This window comes from Narcine bancroftii, chromosome 3, assembly GCF_036971445.1.
Source record: "Narcine bancroftii isolate sNarBan1 chromosome 3, sNarBan1.hap1, whole genome shotgun sequence".
Lineage (NCBI taxonomy): Eukaryota > Metazoa > Chordata > Chondrichthyes > Torpediniformes > Narcinidae > Narcine > Narcine bancroftii.
This window is the reverse complement of record NC_091471.1, coordinates 146,720,813-146,743,336: the sequence shown is the minus strand read 5'-3', so window position 1 is coordinate 146,743,336 and position 22,524 is coordinate 146,720,813. Positions and strand designations below refer to the sequence as shown.

Below are 22,524 nucleotides of genomic sequence, written 5' to 3'. Positions count from 1 at the left end.
TAAAAATCATGTTTTATATATTTTTTCTAATGTTTCATCCAGGTTTTACATGAATTTTGTTACAGAAGAAGTTGAACATCCTGAAAAGTAAGTCTTAGAAATTGTTTTTGAAGTCATTTCAACAATTCTCTTTAAGAGTCTGTAAAGTATTTCAAAATCTTCAGAAAGATACATACTCCACTTGCACTGAAATTTGATAAATCACGCTGTGCCCACCCAGTTAGGGGTAAAGAAAACTGAAGAAATTACATCGTTTAACACAGCAAGAGAAAAAGCTTCTAAAGCTGTAATTACTTCTGAATGAGAGAAAAAAACACCAGCATATAAAGAATTGGATGGTGCAGTGGATTAGTGGTTTAGAGAGGATATTTTAGCTTCTACCAGAATCCATCTGCTCCCCCTGTTGCCCCCACTGTTGTTGTTGATGTAACACAGCTCACTGAGCAAGGTGAGGAAGGAAGGAAAAGATGATCCTGAGAATTGTTTTTGGGGCCATTCCAATGTTCCTCCAGTCCCATCAACAAAAGCATAAACATTTCCTAGGCTATCTTATGAGCCACTGGTGTTGGTTCTTTAATGATTGGTTAGGTTGCGAAGTCAAGGTACAGCACCCACCAGATGCAGTTCCTTTTCAGCATTAACAATCCATGGCTGATCTACATTGCATAATCCTTTTTATTTGAACAGCATCACAAATTTGGAATGGAACGATACACGTATTGTTTTTTTTTCTTTATTTCACTCCTTCTTTAATTCATTTCTAATATTTAAGATACATTTAAGGAATTTATCATTGCTTTTAATGTTAGAATTGATTTGATTTGATTGCTTTTAAATTTTTTTGAAGCCAAGGAACATTGAATGATAGCTAAAGGCCCCTTGGTTGATCTGTGAACTGGTTGTCAGGGCATTTCGGAGAGATGGTGGCAGGATCCATTGCTTGAAGCCTAGTTTCAACTGTGGCTCATTCTGCTTTGGGCAGGCATAGATACCAAGCTCCCTGGTCAGTTGATCCCAGAGAATTGTTAAATGTGGTCATGGGATTACTGACTATGAGCATTGGGAACGAGCATTGTTTTTTTTTTAATTTTAATTTTTCACACTGTGAACCATACCAATCAAACTACATACAAACATTTGCCTCTTAAATATACACAGTGGCATTTTCTCCCCCTTTTTCCCCCCTACCTTCCCTCCCTCCTTCCCACCCCCCTCCAAACCCATTAAACGTTCAACATCTACAATACAATAAAATCTTTAAACAATGTCATCACACAATGAAAATAAACAAGAAAATTGTGTCATCTACTTTTACACACTGGATCAAGTCATTTTGTCTTATCATTTTATCATTGATATAGCTTGGGTGGAGGTCCGAGGCACGTCCTCTCTGTTGTGTTCCATGTACGGTTCCCAAATTTGTTCAAATAATGTGACTTTATTTTTTTAATTATATGTTATTTTTTTCCAATGGAATACATTTATTCATTTCCATGTACTCTCAGGCTCTCTTCTGATTTCCAAGTTGGCATTATACATTTTTTTAAGGCTATCATAATAAATCTTTTTTTGTGCTTCATCCAGTTTGAGGCCTTCTTATATTACTTAGAAGAAAGATCTCTAGATTTTTCGGTATGTTGCTTTTTGTGATTTTATTTAATACCTGATTTAGATCTTCCCAAAACTTTTTAACTTTCTCACATGCCCAAATTGCATGTACTGTTGTTCCCGTTTCCTTCTTACAGCAAAAACATCTGTCTGATAATGTTGGATCCCATTTTTTTAACTTTTGAGGCATGATATATAACCTATGTAACCATTTATACTGTATCATGCACTTTTCCCACTTTTGCTTGGGTTTATAGCTTATTTCATCATTTTCCTTCTCTTGCAACTTGATATACATGTCCGTTATAAATCTTTTTATTATAATTGTTTCTGTAATCACATATTCAAAGCTGCTTCCTTCTGGTAATCTCAGTCTGCTTCCCAATTTATCCTTTAAGTAGGCTTTCAGTTGATGGAATGCAAACATTGTATCATGAGTTATTCCATATTTGTACTTCATTTGTTCAAATGTTAATAAATTATTTCCCAAAACACAATTTTCTATTCTTTTAATTCCTTTTCTCTCCCATTCTCTAAAGGAAAGGTTATTTATTGTAAAAGCGATTAGTTGATTTTGCGTCAATAATAATTTTAGTAGTTGGAAATTTTTTTTTTCCTTTCTAAGTGAATCTTCTTCCATATATTGAGTAAATGATGCAGTTCTAGTGAGCTTTTATATTGCACCAGCTTTTCATCCCACTTATAAAGTATATGTTCCGGTACCTTCTCCCCTATTTTATCTAGCTCTATATTAGTCCAATCTGGTTTTTCCCTTGTCTGATAAAAATCTGATAAATACCTTAATTGTGTCCTGTCTATAATAATTTTTAAAGTTTGGTAACTGCAAACCACCTTGTTTGTACCGCTCTGTTAATTTATCTAACGATATCCTCGGTTTCCCCCTTTCCATAAGAATTTCCTTATTATTCTCTTAAGTTCATTGGAGAATTTCTCTGTTAAGGGAATTGGTAATGATTGAAATAAGTATTGTATCCTTGGGAAGACATTAATTTTAATACAATTTCCCCGCCCTATCAATGTTAGTAGCAATTCTTTCCAATGTACTAAGTCTTCCTGTCTTCTTTGGCTTGGCTTCGGGGATGAAGATTTATGGAGGGGTAATGTCCACGTCTGCTGCAGGCTCGTTGGTGACTGACAAGTCCGATGCGGGACAGGCAGACACGGTTGCAGCGGTTGCAAGGGAAAATTGGTTGGTTGGGGTTTGGTGTTGGGTTTTTCCTCCTTTGTCTTTTGTCAATGAGGTGGGCTCTGCGGTCTTCTACAAAGGAGGTTGCTGCCCGCCGAACAGTGAGGCTCCAAGATGCACGGTTGGAGGCGATATCAGCCCACTGGCAGTGGTCAATGTGGCAGGCACCAAGAGATTTCTTTTTTTTTTCACACCATAAATCACATTAGCCATGATATACACTTTTTATTTTTCACACATATACAGTGATTTTTTTCTCCCCCCCCCCTCCCTCCTCCCAAGCCACCCCCCCACCCCCCCTCTCATCCATTTTAGGTATGAAATTCGACTGAGTCCATTCTTTTCTTTCCTTCTCCTTCCATCAACTTAGGTAATGTTTGTCCCCGGTAGGTTTTCGCTATTGTATTTAATGTAAGGCTCCCATACTTGTTCGAATATTTCAATATTATTTCTTAAACTATATGTTATTTTTTCTAATGGAATACATTTATTCATTTCTATATACCATTGTTGTATTTTCAAATTATCTTCCAATTTCCAGGTTGACATAATAAATTTTTTTGCCAGTCCTTGTACCTCTTCTTTGGTGCACCTCTGTCTCGGTGGCCAGTGGAGAGCTCGCCATATAACACAATCTTGGGAAGGCGATGGTCCTCCATTCTGGAGATGTGACTCACCCAGCGCAGTTGGGTCTTCAGCAGCATAGATTCGATGCTTGAAGACTCTGCCAGCTCGAGTACTTCGACGTTGGTGATGAAGTCACTCCAATGAATGTTGAGGATGGAGCGGAGACAGCATTGATGGAAGCATTCTAAGAGCCGTAGGTTATGCTGGTAGAGGACCCATGATTCGGAGCTAAACAGGAGCGTGGGTATGACAACGGCTCTGTACACGCTGATCTTTGTGTGTTTCTTCAGGTGGTTGTTTTTCCAGACTCTTTTGTGTAGTCTTCCAAAGGCACTATTTGCCTTGGCAAGTCTGTTGTCTATCTCGTTGTCGATCCTTGCATCAGGTGAAATGGTGCAGCCCTGTTGACAGCGGTCGTAGATCTCCAGATATGGTTCGACCTGAGGCAGGCATCTTCAGCCCGGTTAAGCAACCTGCATAGGAGAAGAACACTCCGATATAAAACCTATGACCCAAGGACCTCGCTGCCACGTCCCAGCTTGCTTGGCCATGGCACACGAACCATGGATGTAAAGGGTGGGGCCAGTACTGCGCACACTGCACTCCACGTAAAAACTCCTTTGCGCAGGCCCGAGGACATGTCCATGTCCTTCCCCTCAAAAGATGCACACAAACTCAAGCTAGCATGCTGGAACATCAGAACCATGCTAGACAAGGCTGACAGCCACCAACCTGAACGTCGGTCTGCCCTCATCGTACATGAACTCCTCAGACTCAACATCGACATAGCCGCTCTTAGCGAAGTCCGCCTTGCAGATGTAGGCAGCCTCCAAGAACACGGTGCGGGATACACACTCGACTGGTCTGGCAAGCCTCAGGCTGAACGACGCCTATCTGGTGTTGGCTTCATGGTCAAGAACTCCATTGCCTCCAAACTCAAAATCCTCCCGACAGGCCACTCTGACTGGATCATGTCCATGCGACTCCCCCTTCAAAACAAGCGTCGCATCACTCTCATCAGTGTCTATGCTCCAACCCTCCAGGCGGAACCAGCAGAAAAGGACAAGTTCTACACTGATCTGCGCAACCTCATCCAACACACCCCTACAGCCGACAAGATTGTCATCCTTGGCGACTTCAACGCTCGCGTCGGCAAAGACTCAGAAATCTGGCCAGGAATCCTTGGCAAGCATGGTGTCGGCAAGTGCAATGACAACGGGCGCCTCCTGTTGGAGCTCTGCGCAGAACAGCTGCTTGTCATTACTAACACCCTTTTCCAGCAGAGAGACAGCCTGAAGACTACCTGGATGCATCCCCGATCCAAAAACTGGCACCTCCTGGGCTACGTTCTGGTGCGAGGAAGAGACAAACGAGATGTGCTCCACACCAGGGTCAAGGTGGCTAGTCCACCACTCATTTTGAATCTCCCAGAGTTCGCGCTGAAGATGGCTGCATGCGAGATGGAAGGCTCGTTTTTTCTCTGGCCAGGAAGGCTTTGCAAGGTGAGCCTGGTGGGCAGATCACTTCTTTGCCAGCAGCTCCTGGATTTCCTGGTTGTTTTCGTCAAACCAGTCCTTGTTTTTCCTGGAGGAGAAGCCCAGTACCTCTTCAGTGGATTGCAGTATTCCTGTAATTTCTTCATTAATGGCTGATAATTTAATTTGTATAGGTGGCTTAAATTATTATCTAATCTAATACCTAGGTATTGGATTGCTTGTGTTTGCCATTTAAATGGTGATTCTTTTTTAAATTCTGTATAATCCGCATTACTCATTGACATCGCTTCACTTTTATTTGCGTTGATCTTGTACCCCGATATTTCTCCATATTCCTTCAATTTCTTATGTAGTTCTTTAATTGATATTTCTGGTTCTGTTAAGTATAGTATGATGTCAGCTGCAAATAAACTGATTTTATACTCCTTCTCCTTTATTTTTATCCCTTTTATTTTATTTTCTGTTCTTATCAGTTCTGCCAATGGTTCTATTGCTAAAGCAAACAGTGAGGGAGATAGTGGACATACCTGCCTGGTTGACCTACTTAATTTAAATTTGTTCGATACATATCCATTTACTGTTTCCTTCGCCAATGGTCCATTATATAATGCTTTAATCCAATTAATATATTTTTCTGGTAGGTTGAACCTCTGTAATACTTTGAATAAATAATTCCATTCTACCCTATCAAAGGCTTTTTCTGCATCTAAAGCAACATCCACTATTGGTATCTTATTTCCTTGAACTGCATGAATTAAATTAATAAATTTACAGACATTATCTGCTGTTCGTCTTTTCTTAATAAATCCAGTTTGATCTTGTTTTACTATTTTTGGTACACAGTCAGCCAATCTGTTTGCTAATAATTTTGCTTTTATCTTATAACCTGAATTAAGTAGAGATATTGGTCTATATGATGCTGGTGTTAGTGGATCCTTCCCCATCTTTGGTATTACTGTAATCATTACTGTCTTACTTGAATCTGGCAAGTTTTGTGTTTCTTTTATCTGGTTCATTACTTCCAGGAGAGGAGGAGTTAATAACTCTTTAAATGTTTTATAAAATTCTATTGGGAATCCATCCTCTCCAGGTGTTTTATTGTTCGGCAGCTTTTTTAATATATCCTGTATTTCCTCTATTTCAAATGGTTTAATCAGCTTGTTTTGCTCCTCTTCTTGCAATTTTGGTAGTTCAATTTTAGCTAAAAACTCATCTCTTTTGTCTTCTTTCCCCTCGTTCTCAGTTTGGTATAATTGTTCATAGAATTCCTTAAAGTTCTCATTAATCTTCATTGGATTATATGTAATTTCTTTGTCCTTTTTCCTTGATGCCAATACAGTTCTTTTAGCTTGTTCTGTTTTAGGTTGCCAGGCTAATATTTTGTGTGTTTTTTCTCCTAGCTCATAATACTTTCGCTTTATTTTCAATACGTTCTTCTCCACCTTAAACGTTTGTAATGTTTCGTATTTTATTTTTTTGTCCGCCAATTCTCTTCTTTTTGTTATATCGTCCCTTGTTGCTAGTTCTTTTTCTGGACTTACTATCTCCCTTTCCAACTGTTCTATTTCCCATTTGTAGTCCTTTTTCATCTTAATTACATAACTTATTATCTGCCCTCTAATGAAGGCTTTCATTGCATCCCATAATATAAATTTGTCTGTCACTGATTCCGTATTTATTTTAAAGTACATTTTAATTTGGCGTTCAATAAATTCTCTAAATTCCTGTCTTTTAAGTAGCATCGAGTTTAACCTCCATCTATATGTTCTTGGTGGGATGTCCTCCAGTTCTATTGCAATAACAGGGGTAAATTATCAGATAGCAATCTAGCTTTATATTTAGTTTTCCTAACTCTCCCTTGAATATGGCCGACAACAAAAACATATCAATCCTTGAGTATGTTTTATGCCTACTCGAATAATATGTGTATTCCTTCTCCCTTGGGTGCTGCCTCCTCCATATATCCATAAGTTTCATTTCCTGCATTGATTTAATCATAAATTTGGCCACTTTACTCTTTTTGCTAGTCTTTTGTCGAGTTTTATCCAACATTGGATCCAAATTAAGGTTAAAATCCCCTCCTATCAATATATTCCCCTGCGTATCTATAATCTTCAAAAAAATATCTTGCATAAACTTTTGATCCTCTTCATTAGGTGCATATATATTGATCAAATTCCAAAATTCTGAATACATCTCTGGTACATTTTTATTAATTAATATAACTATACCTCTGGCTTTTGAATTATATGATGCTGCTGTTATGTGCCCTACCCAGTCTCTCTTTAATTTATTATGTTCCACTTCAGTTAGATGCGTTTCCTGCACAAATGCTATGTCTATTTTTTTTCTTTTTTCAGGAAATTTAATAGCCTTTTTTGTTTAATTTGGTTATGTATTCCATTAATAGTAACTACAATGGAATATAGTTCAACATGGCCATCTCATATCCTGTTTACACCTCATTTCCACTTCCTCACCACCACCATCCCCCCTTTCCCCATTTTCATCTCTCAGTATTCCCTTTTTGAATTCAATGTATGACAACACATTTAAAACAAAATACTCAACAACTCGCACATCTAATATTCCCTTAATTCTAAATGCCATCCCCACCCTCTCTGAGTTGCCCTTATCACTTGCCAGGCAACCACAACACCCCTCTCCATTTGGATTGAAAACCCGCTCACTGATTTCGCAGTGAAGATTATTCTCTCCCATCCAACCCCCTCCAGAAAAGATTTTTTTCTACACATATAACAAAGCTCACCCTTTTTTCTTTTTTTCCCCCTTACTTCCTTTCTTCCCTTTTCTTTCCCTTCTTTAGTTCTTACATTACATTATTTTTACATCTTTATATGTATTTTATTGTTGTTCTTTGTTCTTGTTACATCTCTTCATCTCTCCTCCTGTCCTGCAGGCATTCTGCAAATTCTTGTGCTTCCTCCTGATCCGAGAACAGTCTGTTTTGCTCCCCAGGGATAAATATTTTAAGCACAGCTGGATGTCTTAACATAAATTTATAACTTTTTTTCCATAGGATCGATTTTGCTGTATTCAACTCCTTCCTCTTCTTTAAGAGTTCGAAACTTATGTCTGGGTATAAAAATATTTTTTGACCCTTGTATTCCAATGGTTTTTTTCTTCTCTAATTTTATTCCTTGCCCTCTCCAGTATATTTTCTCGTCGTATATCTCAAAAATTTTACTAAAACGCATCTTGGTTTTTGTTGTGGCTGTGGTTTCGGAGCTAGTGTTCTGCATGACCTTTCTATTTCCATTGCTTCCTGTATTTCTGTCATTCTCAGGACCTTTGAGATCCATTCTTTTATAAATTCTTTCATATTTGTGCCTTCTTCATTTTCCTTTAGGCCCACTATCTTTTCTGAGCTAATAACTCTTGTGACTCTTTAACCTTTTTGTCACTTTCTTCCAATTTTCTTCTTAGGTCATTCATTTCCATTTCTACAGCCGTTTCTTGTTCTTCCACATTTTCTATTCTTTTCCCTATTTCTGTCATTACTAACACCCTTTTCCAGCAGAGAGACAGCCTGAAGACTACCTGGATGCATCCCCGATCCAGCTCTAATTCTACTCACTTTTTCTTCTGTACTTTTCATCTCACTAAATTCTAATGTCAACCATTTTTTAATGCTCTCATTTGTTCTTGAAAATTTTTTAAATCTATATTCTGTCCATCTATTTTACCTTCTATTTCTCTGTGCAGAATTTGGTCTTCTTCTTCCTCTTCTTCTGTGTCTGCACCTGTGTTTGTGTCTTCTTCTCTTCCTTGAGCCATTTTTGAAGTTCAGCTGTTGGGGGGTCGTGACTCTGCAGGGTCATCACCAACCTTGGAGAATGGGCTCTCTTCTCCATGATGGCTCCCTGTTTCTTCATGCAGGTAAGGCCTTCTCCTTTCTCTTCCGGGATCTTTTCTTCTTTTTTCCCATTGTTTTTAAGTTTTTCCTTCTTGGGTGCCATTTTCTTTCTTTTCTCTGCAACTTTATCTTTTATTTGTTATGTTTTGTGTTTCTTGAACTTTGTATTTTCTTCACCTTATTTCTTGATTTCTGGAGATGGCTGGTATTCTCCTACCGGCCACTACTCAATCACGTAACTCCACTCATCAGTGAATTGTTGATGGTGTTGTTGTACTGAGCCACGCAGTCATAGGTGCAAAGTGAGCGGAGCAGTGGGGCTAAGAACACAGCCTTCTGGGGGTGCTTCGGTTCTGATAGAGATTGTGGAGATGTTCTTATCAATCCTCACTGATTGTAGTCTGGAGGTGAGGAATTCAAGGATCTAATTATACAGTGGGGTGTTGAGTCCCAGGTCTTAGAGTTTTCTGATCAATTTTGAGGGGTTGATGGTGTTAATGCCAAACTGTATTTGAAGAAGTGCATCCTGATGTTTGTATCATAATTAGCAAAACAATTAAAGATTAATTTATGGGTCATTTATATTTTGCTAGATTTCAGCTAATCTTCTACATTCACTATCTACATAACAAATGATGAATTTCACTTACATTGAGATTTATTTAAAGTAATATAGTTCACCTAAAAATCTCTATGTATTCTTAATGTTGCAATATTTTGTACTAACTTTTGTCTTTGCTTTGCTTAACCTCTGTTAACTGACTTAACTCGGATTATTTCGAATGTTTGTGAAAAAGATAATATTCAAGTTGAACTGAATACCCTGTCCAAATTTAATTTGAATCACGACTCATAACTTCATATGAAGATTCAGACAAGGCAAGGAAAAGCACAAGTGGTGGGAGACTAATACTGCAAGTAAGTGGCCTCCAAGGGGATGGAGGCCTTGAAATGAAGTCTCACAAGTGATACGTTCAAGGTTAATATTACATGTACTAAAATGCAGTGAGAAAGCATGTTTCGTGAACAGTTCAACTCAAAATCCCAGACACAATACAGCAGGTAAATCTCAGTGGAGAATGCAGAAATATAGCAAGAGAGCAGTTTGGACAGAGCAAAAACAGAATTACTATACTAGTGTGCAAGAAAGAAACTGTCCTTGAAACTTATCGTACATGATCTCACGTAAATCTTCTTCAGGAAGAAGGTTTATGAATGAGTGATGGGTGAGGTGAGTCTTAATACCATACTTGGTCCGGCTGTAGTCGGAGGAGGAGCTTGGAGAGAGTCAGGCTGTGAGTCAGAGGAGGAGGAGCTTGCTGAAAGTGAGGAGAATTTAAGCTATTAAAGTCGGGGGCTTACCAGGGCTTGGGCCTACTTGGTTTGGATGGGAGTCGGAGGAGGAGCTTGGAGAGAGGAGGAGCTTGCTGAAAGTGACAGGGTTAATTGGTCAAGGGGCCAACAAAAAGAGTGACAGGGGAGGGAGCAGCCAGTGAGGAGTGGCTCAGTGAGTGGGTGGAGCAGTGAAGGAGTGAGACTTCTTGGCTTTGGCTTATCAAGCTTTGGCAAAAGCAGGCAAGGAGTAAAGGTAAGCTGAGTTATTTGCCTTTGTATTCAGAGTCATGCCAATAGGGTTAGTGCTCTGTACTGGGTGTCAGATGTGGGAACAATGGGTGACCTCCACCCTCCCAAATGGCCACATCTGCACCTGGTGTACCAACATGCAGTTACAAAGGAAGCGAATTAGGGATATGGAGTTGCAGATTGATGACCTGCGGCTTGTAAGGGAGAGTGAGGAGTTAATCGACTCAATTTTCAGGGCGATAAATACTCCAGAACCCGTGTCATGTCAGCGGGAAACTGTCAGGGGGGGAAAGAAAAAAGTGAGAAAAACGGAGAGCACACCAGTGACTATCCCACTCAGCAACAGTTATGTTGTGTTGGATTCTGTTGAGGGAGATGACCGGACAGAAGATGGCCACGGGCACCAGGTCAATGGCAATGAGCCTGGCAGAGTGGTGCAAAAGAAAAGGAAAAGGAGAAATGCAGTAGTTATTGGGGACTCCATTGTCAGAGGTACAGACAGGAGGTTCTGTGAGCCGGATAAGTATAACCGCAAGGTGTGGTGCCTCCCTGGTGCAACGGTACGAGATATCACAAATCGGGTCCAAAATATTCTGAGAGGAGAGGGAGAGCAGCCTGATGTCTTGGTACATGTGGGTAAAAACGACATTGACAAGAAAAGGGAGGAGGTAATGAAAAGGGATTACAGTGAGCTGGGACGAAAGATGAAAGACAGGAACACTCGGGTGGTGATCTCGGGATTACTACCTGTTCCAAATGCAAATGATGAAAAGAATGTAAGGATAAGGAAAATGAATGTGTGGCTGAGGTGCTGGTGTACAAGGCAAGGATTTGGCTTCTTGGATCATTGGGATCTCTTTTGGGGGAAGGCATGATCTTTTCAAGAGGGACGGGTTGCACCTAAATCCAAAAGGTGTCAACATTTTGGCAAGTATGTTTGGTGCAGCAGTGGGGCAAGGTTTAAACCAGTTTGGCAGGGGTATGGGAACCAGAGTGATAGGGAAAAAGGGAAGGGAAGATAAAGTAATGGCCAGAAAAAGTAAAATAGGAAAAGTAATGTTGGGAGGAGAAAGTTTAAAAAATCAGATGGTGCAGTGAGTTTTAAGGTCAATGATAGTGTTAAAAAAATTACAAAGAAAAATAGTGGGCAGAAAAATCAAAAGAAAAGGTTACAGAAGTCACTAGATATTAAAAGGACAAAGAGCATAAGGGCACTTTATCTGAATGCCCGCAGTATTAGAAATAAGGTTAGTGATCTTGAGGCGCAAATCGGTACCCATGCCTATGATTTGGTAGCCATCACGGAAGCATGGCTACAAGGTGACCCTAAATGGGAATTAAACTTTCAAGGGTATCAGGTGGTGCAAAGAGATAGACAGGATGGTAAGGGAGGTGGAGTTGCACTCTTAATCAAAGATGAGCTCCAGGCTCTAATGAGGAATGACATAAGATCTAAAGAGCATCATGTTGAGTCTATTTGGGTAGAGATAAAGAATAACAAAGGGAAAAAAATTATTGGTGGGTGTTATCTATCGCCCACCATATAACAATAGTTTAGTGGCACAGGAAATAAACAGAGAGATAAGTGAGGCATGTAATAATGATACAGCAGTAGTCATGGGGGACTTTAACTTCCACATAGATGGGGAAAATCAAGTTGGTTGTGGGAGTCTAGAAGAGGACTTCATAGAATGCATCCGCAATAGCTTTCTTGAGCTGCATGTTAAGGAACCCACAAGAGAAAATGCTCTCCTGGATCTAGTGTTGTGCAATGAGATAGGTAGAGCAAATGATGTAATAGTCAGAGACCATCTGGGAAATAGCGATCATAGTATGATTGAATTTCTCATTCAGATGGAAGGGGAAATAGTTAGATCTAAAACTAATATATTAGGCTTAAACAGGGGTGACTACCATAGGATGAGGGAGGAATTGGGCAGAGTGGACTGCGAGCACAGGCTAATTGATGAAACAGTTGAGGAACAGTGGAAGATTTTCAAAGGAATATTTTGTCATGCTCAACAAAAATATATTCCGGTCAGGATAAAGGGCAGCAAGGGAGGGAAAAATCAACCGTGGTTAACAAAGGAAATAAAAGAGAGTATAAAATTGAAGGCACAGGTGTACAAAGCTGCAAAGAGCAGTGGGAAACTGGGAGATTGGGAAAACTTTAAGAGACAACAAGGGGTTACAAAGTGGGTAATAAGAAATGGGAAAAAGGATTATGAAAGTAAATTGGCACAAAATATAAAAACAGAAAGCAAAAAAATTTTATAAATATATAAAACGGAAGAGGGTGGCCAGAGTTAACATAGGACCCTTGGAGGATGAGAAAGGAAAACTGGTAGCAAAAATTGAGGAAATCGCCAAGGAATTAAACAAATATTTTGTGTCAGTCTTCACGGTGGAATACACGTCCATCATGCCCAAGTGTGGAGTTAAGGATGCGAATATTGGGGAGGGCATTGATAAAATAGTTGTTACAAAGGAAGTAGTGATGGAGAAACTAATAGGACGTCCAGCATGCCCAAGTGTGGAGTTAAGGATGCGAATATTGGGGAGGGCCTTGATAAAATAGTTGTTACAAAGGAAGTAGTGATGGAGAAACTAATGGGACTAAAGCCAGACAAATCACCTGGTCCTGATGATATGCATCCAAGGGTTCTGAAGGAAATGGCAGAAGTTATAGTTGATGCATTGATGGTCATATACCAAAATTCCTTGGATTCTGGGTAGGTCCCGGCAGACTGAAAGACAGCAAATGTCACGCCACTTTTTAAGGGATGTAGGCAGAAGACTGGAAATTATCGGCCAATTAGCTTGACGTCTGTAGTTGGAAAAATGCTTGAAGCTGTCATTATAGATGAAATAGTGAACCTTTTGGAACATAAGCGTTCAATCAGGCAGACGCAGCATGGTTTTAGAAAGGGAAGATCTTGTTTGACAAACCTGTTAGGATTCTTTGAGGATATAATGGGTGTGGTGGATAGAGGGGAACTGGTTGATGTTGTATATATGGAATTCCAGAAAGCATTTGATAAGGTGCCGCACAAGAGACTTATCAGTAAGTTACAGGAAAGTGGAGTCCGGGGAAGTCTATTGGCCTGGATTGAAAATTGGTTGTCTTTCAGGAGGCAGAGAGTCGGGATAAGTGGGAGTTTTTCAGGTTGGCAGAGAGTGGTAAGTGGGGTGCCGCAGGGGTCAGTGTTAGGCCCACAACTGTTCATCATTTACATTGATTACTTGGAGAAGGGGACAAAATGTGGTGTAGCCAAGTTTGCGGATGACACCAAATTGAATGGAAGAGCAAATTGTAATGAGGATGTGGAGAGTCTGCAGAGGGATATAGTTAAGCTGAATGAGTGGGCAAAGTTCTGGCAGATGGAGTACAATGTTAGTAAGTGTGAGGTTATCCACTTTGGCAAGAAAAATAAAAGAGCTGAATATTATTTAAAGGGTGAAAAACTGCAGCATGGTGTTGTGCAGAGGGTCTTGGGAGTGCTTGTGCATGAATTGCAAAAAGTTAGGTTGCAGATGCAGCAGGTTATTAAGAAGGCAAATGGAATGTTGGCCTTCATCGCTAGAGGAATTGAATTCAGGAGTAGGGAGGTAATGTTGCAACTGTATAAGGTACTGGTGAGACCGCACCTGGGGTACTGTGTCCAGTTCTGGTCTCCATATTTGAGGAAGGATATACTGGCTTTGGAAACGGTCCAGAGGAGGTTTACTAGGTTGATCCCTGGGATGAAGGGGTTGACTTATGATGAAAGATTAAATCGTCTAGGATTGTATTCGCATGAGTTCAGAAGAATGAGAGGAGATCTTATAGAAACATATAGGATTATGAAGGATATGGATAGGATAGATGTAGGAAGGTTTTTTGAGCTGGCCGGAAAAAACTAAAACAGGAGGACACAGTCTCAAGATTCGGGGGAGTAAATTTAGGACAGAGATAAGGAAAGATAGTTTTTCCCAGAGAGTAGTGAATGTTTGGAATTCTCAAACCAGGGAAGTGGTTGAGGCTGCCTCATTAAACATATTTAAAATTCGGTTAGATACATTTTTACATGATAGAGGAATTAGGGGATATGGGGAGAAGGCAGGTAGGTGGAGTTAGGTCATAAATTAGATCAGCCATGATCATATTGAATGGCGGAGCAGGCTCGATGGGCCATTTTTGGCCTACTCCTGTTCCTACTTCCTATATGCCATTGTATAGGACGACCCTCTATAGGACAACTCCACAATTTCCATGTAAAATGTTGGTTTTGAGTGATCTCATTTATATAAGATGAACCTCTCCCACCCCCCACTGCTGACCATGGTTGAAAGCAAATCACAATAATTTACTAACAAATTATCATTTAAAAGTTTAAATTTTATTTGGATATTTTAGAATAAACCACTATGGGTTCCTGTAACAGACTGTTTAAAGCCTGTATAGAGCCGACAGCAGTCGGACCAGGCAGATGAACGACATAGAGTCCACTGAGACTTCTCAAGTAACTAACGGGGCATGCACGAATTGGCAGTGGTGTTGTGACTTCATCATCAAGGTAAGAATTTTAGACTCTATGTATCCTATGTATAGGATCATCCTATACAACAGCATATACGGTACGTTAGCAGCTTTTCAGACAGCAGGAAGTACAGTTAAAGTCAATGGAAGAGAGGAGGGTATGTGCGATGATCTGAACTGTGTTCACACTTTTCTGCCGTTTCTTGCAGTCTTGAGCAGAGCAGTTCCAATAATAAGCAGTGATGAACTCTGAGAGGATACTTTCAATCATGCATCTGCAAAAGTTGTTAAGGGATGCAGGTGACATGCCAAATTTTCTCAAAATTCCAAGGAAATGGAGATGCTGGTGCACTTTCTTGGCCATGTCACTGGGGATGTTTACTCTTTGAAAGTTAAGGTATTTACCACTATATGAGGTCTGTATAGATTTTAGTAAGGCATTTGACAAGGCTCCCCATGAGATAATTGTTCAGAAAGTCATGAGGCATGGGATTCATGGAACTCTGGCTATAGATAAAAAATTGGTGTTCATGTAGAAAACAGAGAAGTCGTAAGTAGACTTCCCAAGTTCCTCAACATCGTTATCCAACTGCACGAAAACCAACAAGGTCAGGTCAGATACCGCAATGAGCTCTCCGAACCCTTTTCCATTTACAATGGCGTGAAGCAAGGCTGCGTCCTCGCACCAACCCTCTTTACTATCTTCTTCAGCATGATGCTGAAACAAGCCAATAAAGACCTCAACAATGAAGACGGTGTTTACATCCAGTACCGCACGGATGGCAGTCTCTTCAATCTGAGGCGCCTGCAAGCTCACACCAAGACACAAGAGCAAATTGTCCGTGAACTACTCTTTGCAGACGATGCCACTTTAGTTGCCCATTCAGAGCCAGCTCTCCAGCGCCTGACGTCCTGCTTTGCGGAAATTTCCAAAATGTTTGGCCTGGAAGTCAGGCTAAAGAAAACTGAGGTCCTCCATCAGCCAGCTCCCACCATGACCACCAGCACCCCCCCACATCTCCATCGGGCACACTGAACTCAAAATGGTCAACCAGTTTACCTACCTCGGCTGCACCATTTCATCTGATGCAAGAATCGACAAAGAGATAGACAACAGACACGCCAAGGCAAATAGCACCTTTGGAAGACTACACAAAAGAGTCTGGAAAAACAACCACCTGAAGAAACACACAAAGATCAGTGTGTACAGAGCCATTGTCATACCCACGCTCCTGTTCATCTCCGAATCATGGGTCCTCTACCGGCATCACCTACGGCTCCTAGAACGCTTCCATCAGCGCTGTCTCTGCTCCATCCTCAACATTCATTGGAATGACTTCATCAGCAAAATCGAAGTACTCGAGCTGGCAGAGTTCACAAGCATCGAATCCACGCTGCTGAAGACCCAACTGCGCTGGGTGGGTCACGTCTCCAGAATGGAGGACCATCGCCTTCCCAAGATCGTGTTCTATGGCGAGCTCTCCACTGACCACTGAGACAGAGGTGCACCAAACAAGAGGTACAAGGACTGCTTAACAAAATCTCTTGGTGCCTGCCACATTGCCCACCGCCAGTGGGCTGATATCGCCTCCAACCGTGCATCTTGGCGCCTCACAGTTCGGCGGGCAGCACCCTCCTTTGAAGAAGACCGCAGAGCCCACCTCACTGACAAAAGACAAAGGAGGAAAAACCCAACACCCAACCCCAACCAACCAATTTTCCCTTGCAACCGCTGCAACCGTGTCTGCCTGTCCCGCATTAGACTTGTCAGTCACCAACGAGCCTGCAGTAGACGTGGACATACCCCTCCATAAATCTTCGTCCGCGAAGCCAATCCAAAGAAAGGGAGAAAGAAGAAGTAAGTAGACGGAAAGTATTCTGCCTGGAGGTCAGTGACTAGTGGCATTCCACAGGGATATGTTCTATGACTGCTGCTCTTTGTGATTTATATAAATGACCTGGATGAAGAGGCGGAAGGATGGATCAGTAAGTTTTTGGATGATACAAATGTTGGATGGTGCTGAAGATTGTTGTAGATTACAAAAGGATATAGGCAAGATGCGGAGATGGCCAGAAAAGTGGCAGATGTGTTCAATCCAGATAAGTATGAGGTGATACATTTTGGATGATCAAACCAGAAAGCTAAAATACAAGGTTAAAGGTCAGATACTTAACAGTGTGGAGGAAAAGAGGGACCTTGGGGCCCAAATTCAGACATCTTTCAAGGTTGCCATGCAAATTGATAGGATAGTTAAGAAGACTTGTGGGATGTTGGGCTTCTTTAATAGGGGGATTGAGTTCAAAAGTAGAGAGGTCATGTTGCAACTCTACAAATCTCTGGTGAGACCACAGTTAGAGTATTGTGTTCAGTTCTGGTCACCTCATTATAGGAAGGATGTGGAAGCTATGGAGAGGGTGCAAAGGAGATTTACCAGGATGTTGCCTGGATTGGAAAATGTCTTATGAGGCAAGGTTAGCAGAGCTGGGACTATTGTCTTTGGGGTGAAGAAGGATAGGATACTTAATAGAGGTCGACAAGATTCTGAAAGGTAGAGACGGAATGGACAGCCAGTGCCTTTTTCCCAAGGCAGGAATAACAGACATTAGAGAACAAATGTATAAAGTCATGGCGACCCTTCCTATAGTGTCTACAAAATGCAAAGTGGTATTATTGGCTGGGTACCATCAAACATTTATCAATATTGCAGAATCCTTATCATGAAATGCAACCAAACTCTAGGCCACATCTAAGCATTACTTTTCCTTTAACAAAGGTTGTTCATACCTTTAAGATAAAGAACAACAGATTGAAAAGGGATTTTTACCCACAAGATGGATTTAAATATACAGCACACTGCAGGATGGGATAATGGAGGCAGGTAGTCTCAAGATTTAAGAAATATCTAACTGAGCATATGAACATCAAAGCATAAAAGATAAGGAGCTGAAGGTTGCAGTAAGGTCCTTTCTCTGTGCTGTGACTTGATAACACAGAGTGTCTTCCCTGCAAATGTAACCAACTTAGAGGAAAGTGATACATTTTGGCCAATTACTACTAAATTTCTCCACTACAAATGTGCATGTTATTGCTTCCTCAGCCAATCAGATTGCCTTAAATATATTAATTTATCACCATTGTCAATCTTGCAACAGTATTGACCAATATTTCTGCCTCCATATCCTCATTGTCTAATCCAACAGAACTATTCCACACTCTTGCTATTTGTATCAGAAGTATACAAAGACCACTATGCTCATGATTATTAACTTTCTTCTGGAACTTGTATCATCCATCATGCTATGTGAGCTGCATTGTGACAATTATATCACCAGACTTTTTTAAACATGCATTCTGAAGTTGAGTAAATCTCTAAATGTTCCTGCCAAGGTCTCATACATCTTATGTTCATAAAACTTACAACCTTCTCATCTTTAGCACCCAATTTCCTGATTTCCAGCCAGTCACACTTGCACCATCTTCCTAACTCTTAAAACCACAAGTAACTGAAGTTGAGCTGAAAGCAAGAGATCGTAGCTGATAATGGTAAAAACCCCAAAATGCTAGAGGAATGCAGCTCTTCTCACAGTGTCCATATGAAGTAAAGATATAAAACCAATGTTTTGGGCCTGAGCCCTTCTTCAAGCCAGAAATGTTGGATGCCACATAACCTGCTGAGTTCCTCCGACATTTTTGTGTTTTTACTTGAATCGTAACATCTGCAGACTTTTATGCTTCACAACTAATAATGGTGCCTGGTACTAAGTGTCACACCACATGATATGTTAAATTCTTAAAGATACCCTTACATTTAAAATCACAACATGAGCAGTCATATCTCAAAGTTATGCACAGAAAGTCTATTGTTATAAGTCCAAGACTTGGGGCAGTTCTGTGGGTAAGGAAATACATGTTGGAGAAATTAGATATTAAAGCCAACCTATTCATTTTTCAAGTATTCTGATCAAATAAGTGATGCTGATAAGAACTTACTTGTCAATCTGTGGTGAGTACTTTTTTTTATATGAGCATATGAGTGGTGGACTTAAGGAAGCCATTTAATTGGCCATGTGTTAAATTCTGTAAAATGCATAAGTAACAGGTTTCAACTCACCTGAGAATGGGATCCACAAAAAGCCAAGGACATCTTAGGTCAAAGTTTTTAGTGAAGTGGAATATTTTAAGTGACAAAAGAAGGCAACAGTAAAAAAAATAATGTAGCCTCTGTTTTGAAAGGAATTCTTAACTAACTGTGGTCAATTCTTTTCTAACAAAACTGATTTCTCCGACATTCACCTTCATGTGAGTAATATTGTTAATACATAGGCTGTTGCAATTGGCCTCTGATCATATTTTTGAATCAATGTGAAGTATTTTGAGATATTAAAAAGAATCAGCTGGAAAAATATTTTAATAAAAATCTGTTTTCCAATTTTGTACAAGGTACTCAACTATAATGCCAAATTTACTTCCACAAACTTTTTCCATTTAATTAATTGAAATGCTTTTCAGGATATTTTTATGAGACTGGGTTGTCATAGTTCACTCATTCATGTTGAGAATTTGAAGTAAATTATACATTCAAAAGATGTATTTACCAAAGCTATACTTAAATAAGGATTATATCACCGGAGACACATTTTATACAGAAACTACAAAATAGCTTCCAAGTTTACCCAGGTGGGATAAATGAATGAGCACTGTGTTAAAATTTCTGAAACGTGAAATGTTCATGGCAATTAAAATGAGCTGTACGGTAGAATGATAGATATCAGTTCATTGCACCTTTATTCTGACTGTTGATCATTTTGAGTTTCATCAACAGTAGTAATGCATTCACCATGGACCTTTACAGTTGTATAAATATTATCTTTGGCAACTGAGGAGAGAGAAACAAAATTACATTTTCAGGCCAATTGACTGATGCAAATTCATGGAGCCTAAATGTTTGTTTTGCCTCTGCACAGATGCTGCCTGATCAACCAGATATTTCACAGAGCGTCATATAGGATGGGCCAGGCCCTTCAATCCAACCTGTCTATGCCAGCCTAGTCCCACTTGTCTACATTTGGTTCATATTCTTCTGAACTTTTCCTATCCATATATCTATTAAAATATTTTTGAATATCATAATTGTACCCACTTCTATAAGTTCCTCTGACAGCTTATTCCAGATATCTCATTTCACACAAAATGTTGTACATTTTAATATTCTTTTCTGGGTATTCAGATCAAAACTGTATAGAGTAAACCAGGCATGCTCTCACCAAGGTCCTCTAAATGTGTAGGATATTGATGAAACTTAAGGTCTCCTACCTTTATTCTGCAATCTCCTTGCAACAAAAGCCAACATACAACATGTCCTCTAAAATACTTCTGAGTGCATTCTCATATACTTCAAGCATTAACTCAATAATAGCTTTGGACTTCACCTCTGGGATGCGCAAACACGAAAGTAATCTACACACTGAGGCCCCCCCCCCTGTCATTTGGGACTGAACTTGCCATTCATGGAATGGTTTCCTGTTAATTCTGAAGTGGCAAGTTAGTTAGGAGTTGGTTGCAGTGAGAAATATTGAGGAACGCATTGGTGCAATGACACAGTCTGATGTGACATAATTTCATTGTAGCTCTGTTGTCAATCTGTTGGTTAGAATCATGGCATGCCTTCAAGAAGCAAATAAAAGTCGATCCAGTTCTTTGTGAGCTCCTGAATTTTAGGAGGTCCTTCACAATTCCACTCAAATGCTTCTGAGAGATTGAAACTATCGATTGTGACAGGTGTTCCCCCACTGAATTTTTCCTGAACTTAATAAATTATAAAGTTCCTGTCCTTTGTACCTCTTGATAAGTGAAGATCAGCTCTTCACACATTGAGAAAGCAATTGAGAAGTATCCTGGCAAAGGGTTTCTCAATGGCAGGCAACATGGAGACCCCTCATGGAGTCAGATTTGCCTCTTTGAAATGATCAGGGTGAAGACATCTCATTCCCTGGCGTACCATCCTTTTTCCACCTGTTGACAATTAAGATGATCAAATAAGTGGCATCAGCATTAGAAATATAGGGCCTAAAATTGTCAGAGGAAAGCACATTCTCATTCCCTGTCATACCATCCTCTTTTCACCAGTTGACAATCAAGATTATCAAATAGGTGGCATCAGAGGAAAGCACACTGGAGAATTTTGAAATTGAAATTGATTAGAGCTTTGTTAGAGCACAGAACAGTTTGATGAATCTTGATTTCAATAAATTGGGATCCAGAGTGGAGTAAAATGCTAAGGATCTCACATCTGAAATTTAAGAAGGATTGTAAGTTTTACGTTTGGAGTCATGCTCTTGACAAGGGTAGTATAGAATTTTTAAAAAGTACCTTCAATGTGTGCTCCGGGTGCAGGGTACAAGAGCCGCAGGCCGGCCCGCGGGTTCCGAAACGCCCCCACGAGTTCCTGGTTGAGCGGCCTGGCCCTTAACTGAGAGCCGGAGGATGCCACTTTTGCTTGGCCGCGCGGACAGGCCGCCGATCCAGGCTCGCCTCATCGGCGTCGTTGTGGTCCTGTGTGTTCCTGCCCACTCGATCCTGCGTTGTACAGCCAGGCGTGGAAGTAATCGAGCCCCCTGTCCGGGGGGCTCCAGGGCCCAGCAGGAGGGGCAGAAGAAAGCTCACCCGCATCGCCAGCACTCGGCCATGGCAGGAGTAAACGTATGTAGGCCGATTCCAGGGCGCACCGTTCCATCACTGTGGACAGTGGTCGTAGATCTCCAGATATGGTTCGACCTAAAAGGGGAGGCAGGCCTCTTCGGCCAGGTTAAGCAACCTGCATAGGAGAAGGACACTCCGTATAAAACCTATGACCCAAGGACCTCGCTGCCATGTCCCAGCTTGCTGACCATGGCACACTAACTATGGGTGTAAAGGGTGGGGCCAGTACTGTGCACACTGCACTCCACCTAAAAACTCCTTTGCGCAGGCCCGAGGACATGTCCACATCCTCCCCCTCAAAAGATGCACACAAACTCAAGCTAGCATGCTGGAACATCAGAACCATGCTAGACAAAGCTGACAGCCACCAACCTGAACGTCGGTCTGCCCTCATTGCACATGAACTCCTCAGACTCGACATCGACCTAGCCGCTCTCAGTGAAGTCCGCCTTGCAGATGTAGGCAGCCTCCAAGAACACAGCGCGGGCTACACACTCTACTGGTCTGGCAAGCCTCAGGCTGAACGACGCCTATCTGGTGTTGGCTTCATGGTGAAGAACTCCATTGCCTCCAAACTCGAAAACCTCCCGATAGGCCACTCTGACCGGATCATGTCCATGCGACTCCCCCTTCAAAACAAGCGTCGCATCACCCTCATCAGTGTCTATGCTCCAACCCTCCAGGCGGAACCAGCAGAAAAGGACAAGTTCTACACTGATCTGCGCAACCTTATCCAACGCACCCCTACAGCCGACAAGGTTGTCATCCTTGGCGACTTCAATGCTCGCGTCGGCAAAGACTCAGAAACCTGGCCAGGAATCCTTGGCAAGCATGGTGTCGGCAAGTGCAATGACAACGGGCACCTCCTGTTGGAGCTCTGCGCAGAACAGCGGCTTGTCATTACAA

The 22,524-nt window shown here is 41.0% G+C and overlaps 1 protein-coding gene across 2 annotated transcripts in view; it reads left to right on the top strand.

Annotated features, from left to right (window-relative positions):
* slc7a11 (solute carrier family 7 member 11) overlaps positions 1 to 22,524 on the top strand; it is a 158,624-nt gene that overhangs the window by 67,338 nt on the left and 68,762 nt on the right. For both annotated transcript variants that reach the window (XM_069925388.1, XM_069925389.1), the window contains exon 6: positions 43 to 87. In XM_069925388.1, coding sequence (XP_069781489.1) covers positions 43 to 87 — 45 coding nt within the window. The remainder of the gene's footprint in view (positions 1 to 42; positions 88 to 22,524) is intronic.